Below are 21,888 nucleotides of genomic sequence, written 5' to 3' on the forward strand. Positions count from 1 at the left end.
CAGGGGAAACTTTGATTAGGCGCAGCAACGATGATGAAACACTAGAAATGGGCTGTCAGGGAGAATGTGAAGTCTCTGTCCAGTTACATCAGTAAGAACCAAATAACCACAGCCTAGGATGGAAGTGGATGATCTCTTACGACTCTTTTTACCTCTAGATTTTGATTTCCTAGTATCTCAGCATGACTGTGTCCTAAACTAATAAAAAATACCCCAAAATGAGAATTTTATAGCTTAAAGCAACTTATCTTTAAGAAAACAAACTTCTTTTTCACTTAAGACAGTGTAGAATAATACTAAGAAAAATTAGATGCCTTACAACTATTAAGGAAATATGCCTACTGCAATTAAGTACTTGTCCCCATAATTATGGAAATGTTATGTTAGTGATGATTTGTTTAATATATTTGGGCCCAAGGCCTGAATTGGTGAACTAAAACAGATGTGTAGTGATAGAAGTCTTTGTACCATGGAGTATTACATATTTGGTGGTGTGGTCTCTGTGGCCTCATCAGCAAGTTGTCGCCTGTCTGACTAGGGCCTTACATGTAGTTTCATGAGGCAGAGACTCTTCCAAGCTTTGGGAATCTTGAAGGGAAGAACAAAACCCTCTATACATAGAGAGCTCCTAAAAACCCAGATAGATTTTTACACTTCAGTGCTTCCTCAACTTTGAAGTATTTGAGAACCACATAAATTCTTCCCCAGTTGCCAAGTGAATTCCTCCCCTGATATTACTGGGTTTTCATACATGTAATACATGTTTATAAAGCACATACTGTGTTCCAGACACTAAGGTAGACACGGGGACTACAAAACTCCACAACATAAAGTCCCTAAAATGTAAAAGTTTACCATTGGGAGACTATAGAACACGAGAGTTCTAGATGTGAGCTGGCCTTCCGGGAGCAGTACAACTACATGGCCCTGCCCATACATGTTCCATACCAATGGCACATTGTGGCTACAGGATGTTAACAGGAAAAGGAATGTACCGAGTTCTCTAGTAAAGATTAATGTTTGTTGTCCATAGTCAGCCACAGGCCCAAGTGATTTGGTACTAACACAGGCTTGCATTGCTGACATTTTCAGTGGCGGCCCTTTTTCTTTTAGGAACTCTGTGATCATGGGCAGATTGTGTGTATTTCAATTATCTGGAATTAATAGCTAGCTCCAGTATTTTATTTTTTTAAATATATTTTATTGATTTTTTACAGAGAGGAAGGGAGAGGGATAGAGAGTTAGAAACATCGATCAGCTGCCTCCTGCTCACTCCCTACTGGGGCTGTGCCTGCAACCAAGGTACATGCCCTTGACCGAAATCGAACCCGGGACCCTTGAGTCCACAGGCCGACGCTCTATCCACTGAGCCAAACCGGTTAGGGCTAGCTCCAGTATTTTAAACTTGGAAAACAAGGTGCTGTCTTCATTCCAGGATAGACAAAATCATATTAAATAAGACTGGTGTATTGAAATGAGATAAGTCAATGTAGGCTTACATGTAACCTCAAAGACCTCAATTGTTATGGTCTCCATAAAAATGACCAGGAAAGCTTGTGTCAGACAGAAAAGCTGTGTTTATTAATAATCTTTACAGCAAGAGAGAGTATTTTAAAAATGCCTCCTACATCTTTAAAAGGGAAATTATAGAGGAAGCTTCATAGGGATAGGAAGAGGGTTAGCATTAGAAGTTAGGTTATTTCAGGACAGGCTTTCAAAAGCAGTGAGTGGGTAGTAATTGAGTAAAATGAGTAGAGAGTAGTCACTGTTAATTGACTTGCAGGTTAGTTATAGGCACAGAGCAGATTTCTAAGTTGTTGACAGAAACTTCTAAGATGTTCTTTCTAGAGTAAGTGGAGTTGGTTCTTCTTTGTTTCACAATCTTGGCAAATATTAATTTCTCATAAGTTTGACTTTTATGTCTCAGTTTCATACAGTCAAATTGGGTTTAATGAGATAAGTTTGGCTAGCCCTCTTTTGGAGTTCATTTTTACATTGCATAAACGTGAAAGGCAGACATTAGGATATTTTTTCCAGCTTTTTAGAATCTACACACACACACACACACACCAGATCCTCAAATAATGTCATTTCCTTCAAAGTCCTTTCTTTATAACATTGAGGAGATGCCCTGGGAACTTAACTCTTGTTTATATCCATTAAACTACAGTACAGTTGGTTTAGTATGATGTTTCAATTAAAGTCATAAAACATATCGACGACATTAAGTGAGGACCTACTGTATGTTTTATATGTGTGTGTGTGTGTGAATGTGTGTATATCCCTGCCAGTCCTATGCATTTATTGATTTTTTTAGTTGGCAACAGTTAGATTTAAAAGAACCCAAGCATAGTATGAAAGATAAGGATCATGATTTCTTGCTTAACTGCATTCTGTACAGTTATATCTTTTCTTTTGTGGTCTGACTGGACATAATATTTTAAGTGATATTGCACATATGAGCCCCCTCGGTGCTTTAAACAGATTGAAGAGATAATTCTACTGTGAGGTCTGCTTAGAAAATGCCATCCATAGTCAAGACTAAAAGGCAGCAGTGGGAATAGTATTATTGCAGAATAGGCAATATGTGCATAAAAATCAGCATCTCTATTATGTATGTATTTAATTATGTGTATCTACATATACATATCACATACATATCATTATGAGAAGTCATTTCTAAGATATAAAAGGCATCTTTTTAGCAGCTACTAACTTCACCTTAATGAGCAACTGAATTACTCTAGATCTGCTTTAATTTAGTATGAAGAATTGTATTAAATAAACCATATTACATTCTCACTTAGGGGGCTGCCACATTAAAGGAGAAAGGAAAGTCTGTTTTCCATCAAGAATTTTAGGACACAGAGCAGATCTATGTAGCTCTATGTTATCCTGTATTGTGTTAATCAGATACAAGGTGAGACGGAAGCCAGTGACAGAGTTTTCCTGATAGTGAACAGGCTCTGATAATAGGCTGGCTAAGGCTTCATACTGTTTCAGGGGTTAAGTAGTAAACAACAATATAGGACTTCAAAAAGGATGGCACATTCCATAGAAAGTCAAACCATAAGTTCTTCATGACACTTTAGAATTTATGGAAACTGAGCCCTTAAGATCATGTCAGGAGCTGAGAAGAAAATAAAAGACATAGTGTTGTGTACCTTTTAATATTAGACAAACTCAAGTCTCAAAAGTGCGGCTGTCAGGGTGCACTCCTTGTGAAAAGAAGCATTTGAAAAATAAGGAGAAAACAACTACAGGGTGTCCTCCAAAAATGTAAACACACTGTAACAGCTGATAGCTCAATTTTGATAATGAAATGTATTTTAATAAACACTGCCTTTATAATTTTTCAAAGTGTGTGTATACATTTTTTGGGGGACACTCTATATATTCCTAGAGTATTTCCACAATGGCTTGATGTGTTTTTATGTCTTAGCTGTGGCTTAGCTATGACATCCCTCAATTTCCATAGTTACTTTCTGATAACGAGGGGTGATAATAGAAGAGCAAAGTAGACATTTGGAGCAGAGAGGTTAAAGGGAATAGATTTAATTGATATATGTTGAATTTATTAAATTTTTGACACAATATTCATTTAGAGTTGACATTTAACTTTTTAAAATAAACTTATACTGCCAGTATTCTTTAGTTTTGGGGGAATAATTATTTCAACAACTTTATAAGTAATGGTATTAATCATAGATTTTTATTTATAAAATGTTACAACTTAAATCTTAGATTTGTTTCATTTTAGAAATGAAGAATCTGAGCCAAAAGATATTAAAATACCTTAATATCTTGAAAGGTTACATACTTCTCTTAGTATCAGAGCCAGAATCAGAACCCAGGTCTCCTAGCCCAATGTTCTTTGCATTATACCATGCCATATTATTAATATACGTAAATTCAGACTCTGAGACACAGAGAAACTATGATTTTGCCATGGATGCTAAACTGTGCTCATGGAAGATAACAGAAGTTGGCTGAGGCCTGGGATTCCAGAACGCTGGCCATGGGAGTAGGGTAAAGCTCTATGTGTTTCACCAAAGTGGAGGAGAAATACAAAATGAAGAGAGAGAGAGAGGGAGAGAGAGAGACCACGACTGGGAGAGAGATGCATGCAGAGAGACCATGGCTGGGAAGAGTTGCAAATGTAAAGTTGTTAACATGTTTGTCTTTGGAAAGTATATGTCTATTTTCAGATTATCTTATATTTTTAGTGTTAAAATGATCTTTCTTTTCTAAAATAACAATAGTAGATGGCAGTTGATTTACATTTAATGGCAATTCCCAACATTTACTTTTGAACCTTCTTGAAGTCTAAAACTCTTGGAACCACAGTACTAGCCTATTAACTACACTTGCTGAATAAACAGTCAACAACCATTAGCTAAAATATTTTATTTTCAAGAAATCTGGAACATAAAAATCGGTGTCAGAGAAGCATAAAGATCCAAGGCCAGCATCATATAGCAAAACAATACTATCTCATTTGACTCTAACCAGTGTTTACCACTAAGGAAAAGAGAAATTAATTCTTTAAAAGAATTTTGTGTTCCTCATAACAAACGTGCTTCATCCCTTGATACTACATTTGGTAAACTCCTGAATACCTGGGGCTGTATATCACAAAGTAGCACAAGTACAATATCTTGATAATTTTTATACTTAGCCCCTGAACTTAATTATATATATTTTAAAATATTTTCCAAAGTTAGCTGTTAATACTGGAATTTAAATCAATGGAAACTGGTTCTTTTTTATTGTGGTTCTATCTAGGTAAAGGGACTATGGGTATTTCTATAATTTTCTACTTTCAATACTGAAACAGTTTCATAATCATAAAATGCCAAATATTTTTTTAAAGTCCTGGTATAACTGCTTGAGACTTTAATGACTTGATACTGCTTGGTCAAGGGTTTTGTTTTTATCTTTGCTATGGTCTGTAACAACAAGCCACACATACCTATCAAATCTCAAGGCCACTCTCATGAAAACTCCACTTGTCATTGTAGTGGATTCATTATAGCAGGAATCTGTAGTCATTGTTGGATCTTTCCCAAAATATAATTTCCTATATCCTAAATGATCACACAGCTTGGTGTAGAATAACATATTCTGTCTCATGTTTACTGCAGGAAAAGCTGGGGGAAGGGGATTGTTTTGTTTTGTGTTTGAAAAGCTGAAGAGACAACCATATGTTTTCATTGTGGTATCCTGTAAACAGCAACGCACCTGTTAACCTTGTTAGTCACAGAGAGTTAGATCCATGGCTTTACAGTACAAAAACACTTAAAACCAAAATAAAGTTATTTTTAATAAGGAAAGTGACACTACAATCTATATCAGTGCTACTCAAACTTTTTGGCTCTACAATGTTAAGAGATGCCCTGGTTCTAAGGGTTTACCTACATATATAAAAAGCCTAAGCGGCCTTTATGACTGGACGACTGGACTATAGCTATGATGCGCACTGACCACCAGGGGGCAGAGGCTCAATGCAGGAGCTACCCCCTGGTAGTCTGTGCACTCCTATAGTCAACCTCCTGCAGCCAGTCAACTTCCCGCATTCCCTCCCCTCAGCCAGCCAACCTCCCACGGTCCATCCCCCCATCCGGCCAGCCCCAATCGGGACTGGGCGAGACAGCTCAATGGGCCCCAATCGCCAGCCAGGCCAAGGGACCCCACCCATGCACAAAGTCGTGCACCGAGCCTCTAGTTCAGTCATAAACTTATAAAGAAGATGAAACTTTAAAGGAATTCAGACTAGCCTAAGGGTAGTCTTATTACATTTGGTACTAGGTCTGTGCCCAAGACACTAACCAGTCATGCTTGCGTGTCAAATGTTAACCACTGATGCTCACGGATATTTTTGGTTTGTGTGTTTGCATGGAGTGCGGGCAGTCTTTATTTAAAAACTCAGGTATGCATGTGTAGATTCATTAAGAACATTGCTGTAAGCTTGAAAGTCAATAAGAAGGCTTAATTAGAAGGGCTGTTTGTGAAGAAAAGAACATCTTTGTTACACATTTATTAAATATATTTTATTATTAAATTACAATAGTACAATTTTACGAGAAGGGTATAAGATGATAACTCCTAGAATAAGCATGAATTTGTGTGTATGTGTGTGCAGAGCATTACTTACTAGACTAAGTACACTTTATGGATATGTGGTTTAAGGATTTACTTTTTGAATTATACCTACCTCTGACATTTCACAGTTATTAGTAAAGAGGCAAGTTTTACTCTTAATAGAATAGCAAACCCTGTATTTTATAGGCTTTGGGCTCTTGACTGGGATTTTTTTGTTGTTAATACTAACCCGAGGATATTTTTTCCATTGATTTTTTTTTTAAGCGAGAGAGAGAGAAAGGAGAGAAAAATCAATGTGAGAGAGAGACATCGATTGGTTGCCTCCTGAAGGCACCTTGGGGTCGGGGAATGAACCTACATACCCTTGAGGGGAATCGAACCCTCAACCCTTTGGTGCGCAGGCTGATGCTCTAACACTGAGCCACAAGGGCCAGGGCACTTGACTGGGTTTTAACTATTGTTCTTACACTAGGAATCCAAATGCTTGAACTTAAATTATAATAAAACAGTCAAATTATGTGGGGTTTTTTAATCATCTTCCTTGAATACTTCTTCATTCAGATAATCAGATTTTAAGTTCTTCTACCAAAATGAAAAGTTAGTTTTATACATCTTGCCAAATGAAACAAGCTAGTATCCATAAAGAAACAATACCACTTAAATTAGTTCCAGTATTTAATGTAGATTTCATAGGATTTTTGGTATTATAAGGCATATATCCTGGGAGTTTTGGTGACCTGTGACTAACTTATCTTTTAGAAAAAAGGCCAGTTAGAATTTCTTGCCCAAAATATCATCTTGCTTTTTGTTTATGCATTAAATTCTTTACCTTAATGGATAGTAAGTTCATCCTTTTCTTCTATAAGTGTATACGTGATCATTCTTAAATTATTTGGCCACTTTTAATATGACTGTAATATTTCTTTGCAGCTAACTTTGCCACATGTGGAACCAAAAATTATATACTGTGCTTTTGAAGTCATATACTTTAAAGAGATTCAAAGTTATATTTAGCATTTGGGCTAAATTATTTTAAAGCTAATCACGGTGTTCATATTGCATAATTAGCACCACTTAGTATTTTATTTAATTTTGGAAAACCAAAGTGATCTACTAAAATCTGTAGCCAATGAAACTACTTGTAACAACATTTCTGTGCTATTATTTTTTTCAACTCCCCTTTTCCCTAACACCCTCCTATGTGTGGCCAGGTCAAGAAAACATGATTGAGAATACAGTGTGTAATATACTTACCAGACCAGAAGCTACTTCCTTGGTCAACAGTTCGACCCCTTCATAAAAATCTTAGAGCTGAAAGTTGACCTTGGAAGTCATTTATTATATGCATTCACTGAAGAATCCATTCTACAGTGACCCTGCCAAGTGTTCATTTATTCTCTATTTAACTGCCTTTTCAACATTTATGCTGCCCAAAGTTACTTCAGTGTTCTGGGCTTCATTTTCTCATTTGTAAAATGGCAATAAGAATAGTACCTAAGTTAAAGAGCCGTTACTTCAATTAATTAACAGTAATGATGAACATTAAGTGTTTTCAATATAGGTTTACAGGTTTTCTAAATGCTTATCTGCATTTTCTCATTTTATCAGAGCAACTTATGTGTGATCAACAATTGGATGATTGTTTAAATGATTGTATCTAATCACTGTGAGGATTTAGGATGTATTGTTTATATCTAAATTGTCAATTTTAAATATAGGTTAGCATTGAAAATATAACTTCGAATAAAAAAATCTCCTTCAGTGATTTAAGTATTGAAATTGTAACAGTTGAATTGGGGGGGAAGCAACGGGGCGATAAGGACACATATGTAATACCTTAATAAAGAAAAATAAATAAATGTTTATTTTTAAAGTAAAATGTAATAATTAATGTTTATCATAGCTCTACTTCTATATAATTTAATTTTAAATAATTATATTTGGAAATAAATTGACAACTATTAAGGATATTAATAGAAAACCATTAGATAGAAAACCATTAGAAAGAAGAAAAGTTTAATAATTCAGTGGCCAAGTTGCCATTAGCAGTACCATAGCCCAGAATATCTCCTACCTCCACCAACCTCAGTTGTAAAAGAACATTTATATAGTTTCAAAGGTAACAGTCTGAAAGCTGATACCACTAAAAGATTTAGTGATACTGTGAAACTTTTAAAAAATTAACAGGTAAATTATTAATAAGAAAATAATAATTACCTTTATTATAAAATTTCAGATTATTCTTACATCCCAGAAATTCATTTTATGATGACAATTTTTGACTTGAGCCTCAACTTTGGATGAAAATTGCTCAATAATTTGACTAAAATGTATCTTTGGTCTACCTCTGTTATCTTAATTGTATTGACTATTGGAGGACGGTACTATTAGCTGGCACTTTTCCAACTCCTTTTTAGATGACTATAAACAAAAGTGTCAAAGAGGTAACAGAGGGATTTAAAACTAAGAACTCTAGTATTAGGATAAGAAATACCTGAATCCTTTTTTTTTTCATCTATGCCATCAGTGGTACTGTCCATTAATTGTTAAGTGAATACATTAGTCAGAAGTAGCCATAATCTGTGGAAAGAGCTGAAAGCTAGATAACTTCAGCTGAAGTTTATAATAACTTGCCTTTTGTCCTTCAAAATATGCACCAAAGCTGTTCTCTGTGAACAGGTATTACAGGTACAACGGTGAATAAGGCAGTCTCACTCCTTAGGAATTCATGGCTGAAGAAGGAGATAGACATATAAAGACATAATTATGACTAAATAAGATAACATTATTATTTTGTTTTTCATAGTAACCATTTCAGTAGTAGGAGAAATACTTTACTAGTGCTTTTTCTTCCTACTGAAAACTGTTATCTAAACAAAACACAGAGCAAAAGATGTAATTTTAATGCTTCACTACCTGTCATTAGTGCCACAAATAATAGCCACAAAACGCTTTGGAAGCTGAAGTCTGCTTCCCTACCTAAGGTCTAGAGATAATTTGTGAAATTTAAGATTTTTCCAATTTTTGACATTGCCATTAGCAACTGGTAATCCAAAAAGAAATGTCTTTAATATATGTATTTACTTATTTTATTTTTATTGATTATTATATAAAATAATTCTGAACAGGCATTTTAAATGTTTCCTCTGACCCCCACCCCCCACCCCCAATTCTCACAAGATGAAAGTACTGTTATCTGAGTGTCAAAGGAGTTCCTTCCTAGGCTTACATAGTAATAATTGACTATTTGTTTTCGATAGGAATATGATGAAGAATGGGCTAAGAAAATTCAGAGTGAAAAGTTCCGCTGGCATAACTCTCAGTGGCTGGAAATGGTAGAGAGTCGTCAGATGGATGAGAGTGAGCAATATTTGTATGGTGATGATCGAATTGAGCCTTACATCCATGAAGGAGATATTCTTGAAAGACCTGACCTTTTCTACAGCTCAGGTAAGAGGGTAACCAATTGTCTGCATTCTAGTTTGATCTCCCAGCCTTGCTCATTCCCAAGCTTCGTAAGCACTTCTTTTAGAGGATAAATGTCGTCTGCTAATCATTTCAGACATAACATCAATACTCACCAGGCAAACCTAATAACTCACTGTTATTTTTCCAAAATAATAACTTTTTTATTATGTGATCTCAATAAAAAAGGCCATGGCCAGGAAAATTAATTGCTCTTAATTGATTACATTCTAGAATATATAACTTAAAATGACATCTTCAAGACTTCTGACTTCTGTTTGAAAGTGTAATATGTATTTTTCTTTCTTTATTTAAATGTATAACTTATTAATTTATGTTTTGTTTTCCCTGTATTTCATTTTAACACTCTACTTTTGCCATAGTTTTGCTTTATTTTCAAAGTAGTAAACTATTTGATGACTCTTATTTGGTTGGGATGATGTAGATACTTTATAGCGATAAATTTTTCCTTCTAAACTTGGCTAGTGTTTTCAAGGTAAATCTTACATATGTTATAACCTTGTTGATTCTGCCATACTGCCTTTTTCCAGGGATGAGTTTGGCACAAAGATTGGTACGTTTTCCCATATTTGGCTTTTAATGTGTTTCACAGTTGCCAGTATTAATATTACTTCATTGAAGTAATTTAGTTGACGAGTGGAAGGAAAGGATTTCTAATTAACCCCTAGAGTGCCGGGGAGCGCAATCGCGCTCCTCCTGTCTTTCGCCAAAAGTGCTGGGAGCGCTATCAAAGCTTCGAAATGGCGTCCAGTTCTAAGTCTGCTTTTATTAGTGATGATGATATTGCTAAATATGTCAATGTAGTAAAGGTTTCCTTAAGTTTTTGAATATGTAACTTCATTTACTTGTGATTCATAATTTTTTTCCTAAACTGCTGTAAAATCAGCAAAAATGCCTTGGCAATTTTAGCATAGTTGCTAGGATATTGGTTGGCACTCAGAGGGTTAAGATCTGTAGCAGGTTAGAAATAAAAAGCATGAAAGTAATTATATCTAAATTAATGGCTCACCTTTTTCCTACTATGTATTAATTCATGTGTATTCATAATTGGGTATTGTGCAAATTGCCCATAAACACTGCATTATTTTTATATTTCATATAGTTATTTGAATCCTAGAAAATTGATACTTTACTTTGAAAATCAAATAGATTTCTTCCTAACTGAACTTTACAGTAGTTATGAAATACTGCTTTGTGTTTCAAACCAGATGGTGTAGATCATTAATTTCAACCAACCGAAATTTCTTAGTTCAGTAATGGCAAGCAGCTGTTCCTTACATATTCAGATATTCATGAAGTAAAATGATGTAAAATATATATGATATGAATTTTTTTGTTAATAGAAATCAGAATTTCTTGGAGTCAGATTTCTTGCTTTGAAGATTGATAGCTACTTTTCAGTGTGAATCATAGTTTTCAAACCAAATAAAACTTTTAACCACCACAGTATTCAACTTTGTTGTTTTAATACAATTAGAATTTTAGAACAGATTTCTAAAAAGTTAAAGCACAGCGATCAACCAAAAGACTTGTATGCATGCATATAAGCATAACCAATGGACACAGACACCAGGGGGGTGAGGGCATGAATGAGAGTGGGGTGGGGGGGGCAATGGGGGGGTTAGGACACATATGTAATACCTTAATCAATAAAGAAAAAATTTAAAAAGAAGAAAAAAAAGTATATGTGGACATTTAGTACATAATAGAAGTAGCATTTTATATCAATGGGAATAAGATAAATTATTAAATAAATGACCTTGAAAGGAAAAAAAAAGAAGAAAAAATATTCAGTTTGCTGAGAGGACTTCGCTGTAATTAAATAAAAGTCTTATCTATACCCTTAAAAAAAAAGTTAAAGCACATTTCCAAAAATTAATTTATTTAAATTAACCTCTTAAATGAAAATCATAAACATTTTTATGTAAGATAGTTTATAATTAAAATGTACAACTTAGGCTTTTGTGGAAAATCTAAATTAAATTAAATAAATTTATAGCAAAATTTAGAAACAGCCACCACTGATGGAAAAGTAAATTTAAACATTTGAGGGGTGGAATATTATCATTAGATATACTCATGGTGGTTTTTTAATACCTGTGGCCTGATGATAGGGTGGAGATTACATTGCTGTGATTTTAAAGATATAGTTCTTATATCAAGCCATCTATTTTATTAGTGTATTAATATTTTACCTAGTTCATTTTCCATGAATAGTTCATCTACTACATGAATCTCTGTGATATCTCTTGATATGTGTCATGGAAACCTAGATAATGCCAGCCTCTTTTCTCGTATTGTGTGCCATTGTATCTTCAGAAACTTCAGAGAAATTTGTAATTCTACGGATTTGAAAGCCATCTTATTTAAGTCCCTGGTCTCCATGAAACGTTAGGCTTCTTCCAATAAAAGCAGGGTCAGTAGCTTTTTAGCCACAGAGGTTAAGCTTAGTGGCCCATAACTCTCTGGGTTTTCTCTTTTACTTTAAATGAAATATCATTTGCTACTTGGTAGTCATTAGTATTGCCTTCTGTATATTCAAACTGTTAAATATGTCAAAATGTATATGTTTCTCTCTTGCTTTTATTTTTTTAAAGGATTTTAATATTGTTATATAAAATAGGAATCTAGCATTTCCTTTAGTTACAATATTTTTTTCTTGAAGTCTAAAATTATTATGATTGTAATCACTGACTAACTCCTTTTCTGTCATGAAAATTATGCTGTTTGCTTTAGAACATTTACCAACAGAGGAAGCATATTGTCACTTAGAGTAAAGCTGTACTACTACCACTGCCCACTTCTAAATGACTTTACTTTTTTGTTTTTCTTCATCAATTTTGGTGAATCTTATTCCTAGCATTTGACATGTAAATACATTTCTGGAATATGAAGCTTAAAATGGTTTGCTTCTGTCTCGGAATCATTGTAAAACTACAGTTTTCATTTCCATATGTGTTTCTATGGTTTGTCTTATCAGAGACAGCCAAATAAGTTATGATTTATCTATTTGAGTCATTTCTTTTTCTCATTTTCTCCATTATTGATATCTATTTTCTCCCACACAATCACAATTTCACTTTTAGCTGGTTCACCAAAGAGCCCAATATTATGTTTTCATTTGACTTTAAAAAATGAAGTTTATTTAGGTAACAATATATAAGAAGATAATGTTTTTGTATTTGTTCCTTTTGTTCACAATGTGCATACGCCAGTTTTTTAACTGACTTCCAGAAATCAGAAGGCTGATAAATTACCTGTGCTGACAATCAATTTGCTTTGATTTCACCCTTATTCCAGTACATACCCCTTTTACTTATAAGCATATTTACCATCATTACTCGGAACACCTCAGAAAGGTGTGTTGGATGTAACCATGGCATAAAGGCCTCATATAATTTAATAACCTAAATGTAAATAATGCTCTGCAGCTTACAACATGCTCTGGTGTATGTCACCTGCCTTCTGTTTGTTCTCTGGTTATTTAAAAGGGACATGGAATTCTTCGGTTCCTTGAATAAGAAACAAGGTTAGAGTAAAATACTACTAGATTTATCTGGAGTTTGTAATCAAGAATAAATGATTCCTCTGTAGTATTTCTAGAAAACAGTTATTTTGGGGTTCAGAATGCTGAGAAACAGATAGTTCGAAGAAGTTGGGGTGCTTGAATGGAAGATTTAAGGTATAATTTAACTTTTATTAAGTTATAAATAAATTCTAGGGAAGAGAGATTGCTCACATATCAGAGTTGCCTAACTTTTGTCAAGCCATGAAGGGCACTGTAGCAGCTGTGGTTCACAGAATGAGCTGCAGTATCCTAGAAGTATTAAAAAATAAGTTCAGAAATATAAATTTGCTCTTTTTTACTCACATGATATCAGGCTTATTTTCTTGTTAAACTAGTTGAGTTCTGGGTTTATAAAATTTCTGGTTGAATCTTTAAACTGAAAATATTTAGTTTGATATCTGATGAGCTGCCAGTTTATAGTTCCACTCTGTGTTCCATTTATCCTTTTGCTCCTCATTTTTCCCTTTGAAGACAGTGGGAGCTCTGATCACAATGACGCTATTGAGAATTTGACATTTAGTTTCTTCCTAATCTGGCTCACGTCACTAGGTCATGTTTCATGTAATAATTTTTAAAATATTATTCCGTTATCTTTTTATTTAGTGTATTTATATCTGAAGTATTTCTGAGTGTAGAATCTTTTCTTCTACTGGCATGCTGAATATCTTTGTATTCATTTTCAAACTGTGGTATACATTTTATTTTGGCATTTTACTTAGCTTTGTTCCTCTAAAATTGGCAGATTTCTTGAACTCTGATCCTCAATTATTTGGTTTTCATTTAGCAGAGGAGCTTGTTGATTTTTGTGGCCTTAACCTTATTTTTAGCCATACTTTCACAAAGTGTTAGATCCATATAAAGTTAATTTTTTTAGCTATTCAACTCTTTATGGAATCTTGGCATTCCCCACACCTCTGCTTCCCTTCCTTCCTCCCCAAGTAGGATTCTCTAAGCCCTGCAGACACACATTCCTGCTGCAGCTTTTTGTCTCCAGTGCTCATTTGGTACATATACCCAATCCCATTTATATTATTTATTAATGAAATGTGTTATTTAATTGCATCTTAAGTGTTTGTCCTTTATTTCACTTGACATAAGAATCTTGAAAACAGAAATTATCTATTGTAATTTTTGTATTGACCACAGGACCCAGGAAAGTATTGTTACGCATAAAAGTGTAAAATGGTCATCTGGTGTCTGAGTAACTGACTTACCATGTCCCAAATTTGTAAACAGTCCTGTGAGTGTGACCTAGCCAATATCTACCTAGAGGTCACTTAATCCAGAATACTTTCAAAATAGGAAACTTCTCAGAACTTTTCAAATAGTTATTACAAAAGCCATAGGTTATCTGGATTCTTAGTTTAGAGCAAATAAGAAAATAGACTCAAAAATTAGTAAGAAGTAATAATGCAGACCTGGATTTAGGAAAAGAAGCACTTTATAACCAACAGAAAAGAACTCAAAAAGCATAGTAGTGTAGAGCCATTTAGTGTAAGTAGTCAAATATATCTAACCACCTAGGGCTTGCTACATGATAATTGATGCTTATAATGAAGATTGAGTCATCAAGAACCATTTAAATATATTCTGTACACTTCATAAAAACTCAGGGAGTGTAAAATATATTCACAAAGATTTCTAACCCAAGTTTGTGTGTTGTTTTAAGGTTTGTCAAGCATTGCTTATTTAGAAATTCACTTACTTGAAGTATCTAATTTCCTAATCATGTTACCAGTACACAAATGAAGCTGTGTGGGTATAAAATGCAGGACATACTAACTAAAGTTTTGCACTTTACTGACAGTGTGCTATTTAATGTCTCCTTATCTTCAGTCATTCTATTTCCTTGCTGTCTGTCCCCCCTTACCTCGCCTCACCCATGTCCTCTTCTGTCTTTGTGAGCCACCTGAAGGCAGAGATTGTCTTACTCACCTCTGCACTAGTATAGTACTGCCTATAGTAGATGCTCAATAAATGTTCAAGCTTTGTGCTGGATTGTTTTAAAAGAAAACATGTATGTATGTATGGTCTTCTGTTCATATTCCCAAGAGAAGAGCATGTCATGCTAACATTTTATTTCCAGATTAAATATACAGGTTATTTGCTATTGTGTTGCTTGATAGAATAGTTTCCTTTTTATTCCCTACAAATATGTTTTACTAGTTACCATCTTCCTTTTTTGTAGATGGGCTAATTGCCTCTGAAGGAGCCATAAGTCCAGATTTCTTCAATGATTATCACCTTCAAAATGGAGATGTGGTTGGGCAGCATTCATTTCCTGGCAGGTAAACAATCTTTCCAAGAAAATTTGTTTCCCCTGTTTTTAAAAGCTAGAATTCTCTTCATTTCCCATTTTTCTATCTTTGTTCATTAAAGAGGAAAAAATACTCAGTATTTTCATGATTATACTTGCTTGATTTTAAATTATTTCTGAAGTTATATTTTCTATGTAAAAAAAGAAAGGACATCACAGATCTGGAAAACATATATGCTTCATCACTGATTTTCAAAATCCAGGCTTTCTTTTGAAAGAGACAGTACTTTTGTCAAATTAATGAACCCAGATTGTTTTCCAAAGCTATTAAAATATAAAATAAAATAAGGATTCAATGCATGAATTTTACCAATTATTCAGACATCATAACTTTTGAAAAGTTGATGCTTTGATTAAAAACTTTTCCTCCTTGGATGGCATGCAAATGAAACATTTAAGGGGGGAAATCTGACATGTCAGCATTGTTCTACAATTGATTTATAAAATTTTAACAGAATGTGTAAACAGTCTTTTCTCCGTCATATCATTCCTTGTGACGTAATATTTGATTTTAGACTGACTATTGAAATTTCACATCAAATTAGTCTCATGAATAGGTGTAGTCTTATTTGCTGTTAAGACTATTTTTCCTTTAAATTATTTTTTTTCTTATACATTTGTACTTTTCATTAACATGAACTGTTTTCTGTTTGGAGGATATATTTAGGCATTATTTAATTGAAAGGATACAATTATGACTAATATTTTATAACTCTTATTGATCACTTGAAATAAGCCATTTGACTCAACAGTAATTATTTACAACCATTATTGATCATCTATTGTGTATAATCTATTTTACAAATATTCATTATGTTTATTTTAATCTGCCCAGCAATATTTTAAGACAAGTATTGTTATAGCCATTTTACAGATAAAGAAATCAAGGCTCTAAGAATTTAAGTAACCAACTCATACTACTAGGATATTACTGAAAAAATTTGAACTCAGATCTGTATGTCTCCAAAGTTTATGTTCTTTCAAACATGATGCTTAATTTGGAAGTAAACAGCATACTATAATGACTTCTAAGCATTTGGGGTTTTTTACCACAACCCCATTAAGAAATACCTTTCATATTGCAACCCAATGCACACATACACATTTGTTTATATATATGTATATACCTGTATATATGTAGAACAAAAACTTCTTAAAACAGTAATTACTTTTACTATCTGTAATGCACAATGATAAATTCTGTTTTATTCTATTACTTCATGTTTGAAATGCACATTGCAACCCACTATATTGTTTCACAACTCATTGATGATCATGACTCAAAGTTTAAAAGCATGGTGGAAAATGTAGTATTACATGAAATATGATCCCTTATATGTAGTTCAGTATTCTGTAGTGGATTTTAAATAAATAATAGCACTTTCGAAATAATTTTATTGTTATACTGGATGTCACGGTAAGAAACTCCTTGCCTTAGGAAATAAAAGTTAAACATGGTTACATACCAGAAAGCATATGGCTTTTGATTACTTCTGATGTTTCTGTCTATATTAGCCATAATCATTTAAATAGAGGCTCTGTTTAATCATAACTACTATACTCCATCATGGGATAATTCCTTATACAAATGTTTTCTGAAATATAATTGGAAAAGAAAGAAATGATTTGGGTTTATAATCCTAATATTTATATGAAAGATTTTTGCTGATGGCATTTACAAGATTAATTCTGCCATTTATGTTTCATTGTGAAGAAAACATTATTTTTGTATCTCCTTCAGATACTGCCAATCTCCAGTGTAAAGAAAACAGATACTAATTATGCATTACTTACTCCAGAAAGACTTGCTTTCATTTTTTTAAGAACCCGAACATTTTCATTAAAATTGGATGTACAAAACAATGAACTTATGAGCTCAGTTCAGCAAAATTTCTCATCTGGTTTTCAAAATGGTCATTTTATAAAACAATAAATATGTTTTGAGCGACAGCTGTACTCAGTGACTAAATTATGCACTGTGTCCAAAGATTTCAGGGTTCTATTTCTTAATTCTGTTAATAACTCTCTAAAAATGACTGGGAAAATTCTCTTACCTTTGTACCTTCAGTTTCTTTACAAAGGTAAAAATATGATCATCTATTGTGTATAATCTATTTTACAAATATTCATTATATTTATTTTAATCTGCCCAGCAATATTTTAAGACAAGTATTGTTATAGCCATTTTACAGATGAAGAAATCAAGGCTCTAATTTGGGTAGTGTTTTATATATCTAAAAGGCACATCAGAATAATGTAGGCTTAAATTACTAGTTAATAAAACGTACTATAGACTATTTTCAAATCAAAAGAGTGATATTTATTATAATCATTTTGATTTGGGAATTATTTACCCTTTAAAAAGAACTTCCCCTGAGAAAGTTGTCTTTCATCTCCTGTCTTTTGTAATTTTTCAGACCTTAAATCATGTAACTGTATCGTTTTCTTTTTTTATTTCCAGGAGAAATAATTTACAATGAATTTCCTTAGTTTTTTTTGGGGGGAGGGGGGTTGGTTAGGTAATAGATCAAATAAGAAGGAACTTTCAATTAGATCAGCAGAGATACAGAGAAAGTCTACAGTGTAGCCCAAACTCGGTTGTTTTTTTCTGCATTTCCTACTCTGGAATCATTTACTCTTGCTTTTGTTCAATCATTTTTGATTGGTTAGGATTCTCTTTTAATAGGATTTCTATGCTCTTCTTTGATAGTAACAAACCATAGATCTTATCTGGCTTATTTTTTAATTCTGCAAAGATTTAAGCATTTTAAGTTGCTACATAATTATTCACATATTTTGGCATGAAAATTTGCCACAAAATGTCCCAGATGTGAAATTTTAAACTAATGGCTACCTTTCAGCTTCTGATATCCAGTAGGTAAATTTAAAGCCTATTAGATCAAATAACATTGACTGAAAATACTATTTTGAAAATTTTTATTTTAAGCAAAATAGTATTTTTTAGAACTATAAACAGAAGATGTTAAACTCTTATTCTTCATCTTCGCTGTGGAAATAAGATTAAGCAGACCTAATGGACAACTTGAAGAATTTGGGTTAGTTATGAAAAAAAAAACTCTTGATTGAATTTTAAATACTGAAAAAGCTGATTTTTAAATACTTTTAAAAAAAGAAAATGTTATATGTTCTGAGTTGGTTTTTGAACAGGGAAATTGTTCAGATGACTTAAAAATTCTTTCCCTGTTCCTTTTCATATATCTTTGATAAGTAAGCATTGTCAAGTGATCAGAAAAAATAATAATAAATTAATGTATAGCCTAGCCAGTTTGGATCAGTGGATAGAGCATAGGCCTGGGAACTGAGGCGTCCCAGGTTAGATTCCAGTCAGGGCCCATGCCTGGGTTGTAGGCTTGATCCCCAGTGGAAAGCATGCAGGAGGCAGCCAATCAATGATTCTCGTCATTGATGTTTCTCTCTCTCCCTCTCCCTTCCTCTCTGAAATCACTAAAAATATATTTTAAAAATTAATGTATAAAATGTAAATTTTTTTAATCATTGTCATTGTTTTTAACATGAAACAGTATGGCAGTGCCAGGTGGGATGCTCTTTAGCCAATACTCATGGCTTTTTGGTCTTTGGGGTTTTAACATACCCGTTTCACTGGGTTCCAGTCAATTGATGATCCCAAGTTCCTTTGAGGGAAAGAATACATTTCTAATTTTTATAAGAGTTTTTTTTAATTGTTCAAAGAAAAACCCTTCACTTTCTTCCTAAAATGGCAAAACTTAGTTATAGGGCATATCTATTAAAATGCAGAAACCAAGCCAGATTTAGAGAACAGTTCAAATTAGTCTTTTTCTTAACATCCAAGTCAGGGGCCCTGCTTAATCTGAATGCCTGCATTTTTGTAATATAACAAGGCCGTGTAAATGGAAATATTGAAAACTGTAAACTCATCTATCCTATTCTACAAGGGAGATTGGATATCTGATAAAATAGATGTGGCAGTTGGACAGCGAATCCTGGGTTTTAGACATGCCTCACTATCAGTCTGAACCTCTGGGCGCCAGAATTCCCCGACATTTAGAGGTAATGCAAAATGCATTAGGGCTTCAAGGCATTAGCTACACAGTTGCCAATCCCAGAGGGTCAGATGTAAATCTCCCCCTCCCCAAATCTGAACTGGTGTTAAAAGTGGAACTTGCTATTGAAGCTAATTAAAAATAATAGGAGTAAGACTAGCTTTCTCCCCCTTTTTACCATGTATCCGTACCATATTTTTGGACCGTTTTTTATTATAACTCTTACTTTTCAAGACTAACAAGAACCTCATGTTGAGTATTTTTAAACTGCTTCCAGCTTTTACAAATCAGTTTTTGTTGCAGTAAAAATGGTCCATTTTTCTTTTATAGGAATCCAATTTTCATAAACTGGAAAAAAATTACAGAGGCTGCTTAGGTTTCCTTGGGGCTTTGAACAATGTTCTTCAGAGGGAGGGCCTGGAGTTCTTTGTGGTTGCCACAGTGATGTCATTTACTGACCATCTCACTGGAGCCGGGGATGAACTAGATGTGTCGTTATCTGAGCCATCTGATTCTTACACTTTCATTTTCTGTGTCTGTTAGACAGCCCGCCTCTTTTTCCTTCTTTCTTAGAATATGTTGGCATGAACTTTCTGTGCATTATATGAATTATATATTACCAATATGCACCTTTTATTCTGTTCACTCAGTTTATTTTTTTCAAACATTAACTCACAGTTGAAATGTTAGTTGTACTTCTAAAAATCATACTGAATATACCTAACAAATTACATACTTCCTTAATATATAAGAAATAATCTTTTATTCAAATTTTTAAATGTATATTTTTACCTAAAACAAGGACTCTACATGTAAAAATTAGACATTTCTTTAGTTATTAGGCCACCTTGATTTTACTCAGCTATTTACTCAGTTTTTTCACTTGAGAAAAGCACCTCAAATTTACATATTCCCTGTCTAAAGTGCATTGTGCAATGTTTACAGAACTACATATTATTTCTAGAACTCTTGGATTAGATTTTTCAAAGCAGTTACTCAAAGAAGAAATGAAATTATTGTCTGTTATAACTCTTAATTTGGCCAGTGCAAAACTTCTTTTATATTGAGAAGGAAGTAAATATGCCTATAAAATCCATTCTCCGAGAAGTCCTTTATCAATATTTAATTGATAACCCAAACTCTCCCATTTGTTCTGATAGCTGAAGTTTTAGTAACCATTATTACTGTGGCAGTAGTATAGACAGTATATGAAAGGATCCAAAAATAGTGAAAAGAACCTTCAGGAAATACTTCCTTTGATAAACATTGAGACCAACTATTTTTGTTCAGCAGTATTGTAAGAACTAAATGTATTGGCAAATACTTATGAAATCTTTTAAAAATAAACATTAACTAAAACACTGCTTTATTTAATGTTATTAAATTTTTATCAAAAATGAACATAGCCTTTTTGTTATTTATTAATGTCTTCTATTTTTCTCAGTAGAGAACATGCTTCATGAAATCTGTAAAAAAAAACTCGACTTTAGTAATTTTTCCAGACACAGTGGTTACAAAATAAAGCACCCAATTTCCATTTTTGCCTAGCAATTGACAAGGATTTTTAATGCTAATACCCACGTATTGACTGGAGCAAAGAGGTATTCTGATCACCTCCTGTAAGAATTTAAATGGATGAAACCATTGTGGGATATATTTGGTAACAGAGAACAGGAGCCTTAAATTGTTCACTTTCTTTCAGTCTGTAACTTCATTTCTAACACTTTATCCTTATGAAGTAATCAAAGATAAATCCTGCATAAATGAATAAATGATTGTTTATGTCAAAGAAAATAGATCCACTGAGTGTAGTGAGGTACACTTGCCTAATTGTGGAATAATCATTATTTTCAGCACCTACTTTTATGCCACATGATATTGTCCACATATTAGATTATATTGTATCAGTGTTCTGGTTTAAGTCAATATGAAAGTCAAAACAGGTAAAAATAGATACATTTAGTAATATATATTTACTTAACATAAAATTCTTAACTTTTTTAAGAGTTGACCACAGACATTTTATAGTTTGCTTCTTCCTTATGGAAAATTCTTTTTTGATAAAAAACATTATTCACCTGTGATGTTTTGATAACATAAAATTGAGTACATCACTGCCATATCTGTAATTTCAGTAGTGAAAGTCTACAGTATGTTTGGAACATGTAGTCATTCCATTTATATTCATTTACATGTATGAAAACATTAGGACAACAGATTATTTGATTTAATCTTAATGTGTAAATATATTTTTATTTTAAGACAAAACTATTATCAATCAATATACAAAATTAAAAAACAAAAACTTACTGAATGCTTATGCAAGATACTTAGACATTTTATTTCCTCTTTGTTCATGATTTGCATAGGTC

The 21,888-nt window shown here is 33.2% G+C and overlaps 1 protein-coding gene across 2 annotated transcripts in view; it reads left to right on the forward strand.

Moving 5' to 3' along the window:
* Positions 1 to 21,888, forward strand: part of KIFAP3 (kinesin associated protein 3) — a 112,884-nt gene that overhangs the window by 69,830 nt on the left and 21,166 nt on the right. For both annotated transcript variants that reach the window (XM_006097756.3, XM_023761590.1), the window contains 2 exons: positions 9,363 to 9,552; positions 15,345 to 15,444. In XM_006097756.3, the coding sequence (XP_006097818.1) occupies positions 9,363 to 9,552; positions 15,345 to 15,444 (290 nt within the window). The remainder of the gene's footprint in view (positions 1 to 9,362; positions 9,553 to 15,344; positions 15,445 to 21,888) is intronic.

Source organism: Myotis lucifugus, unplaced genomic scaffold (genome assembly GCF_000147115.1).
Source record: "Myotis lucifugus unplaced genomic scaffold, Myoluc2.0 scaffold_211, whole genome shotgun sequence".
NCBI lineage: Eukaryota > Metazoa > Chordata > Mammalia > Chiroptera > Vespertilionidae > Myotis > Myotis lucifugus.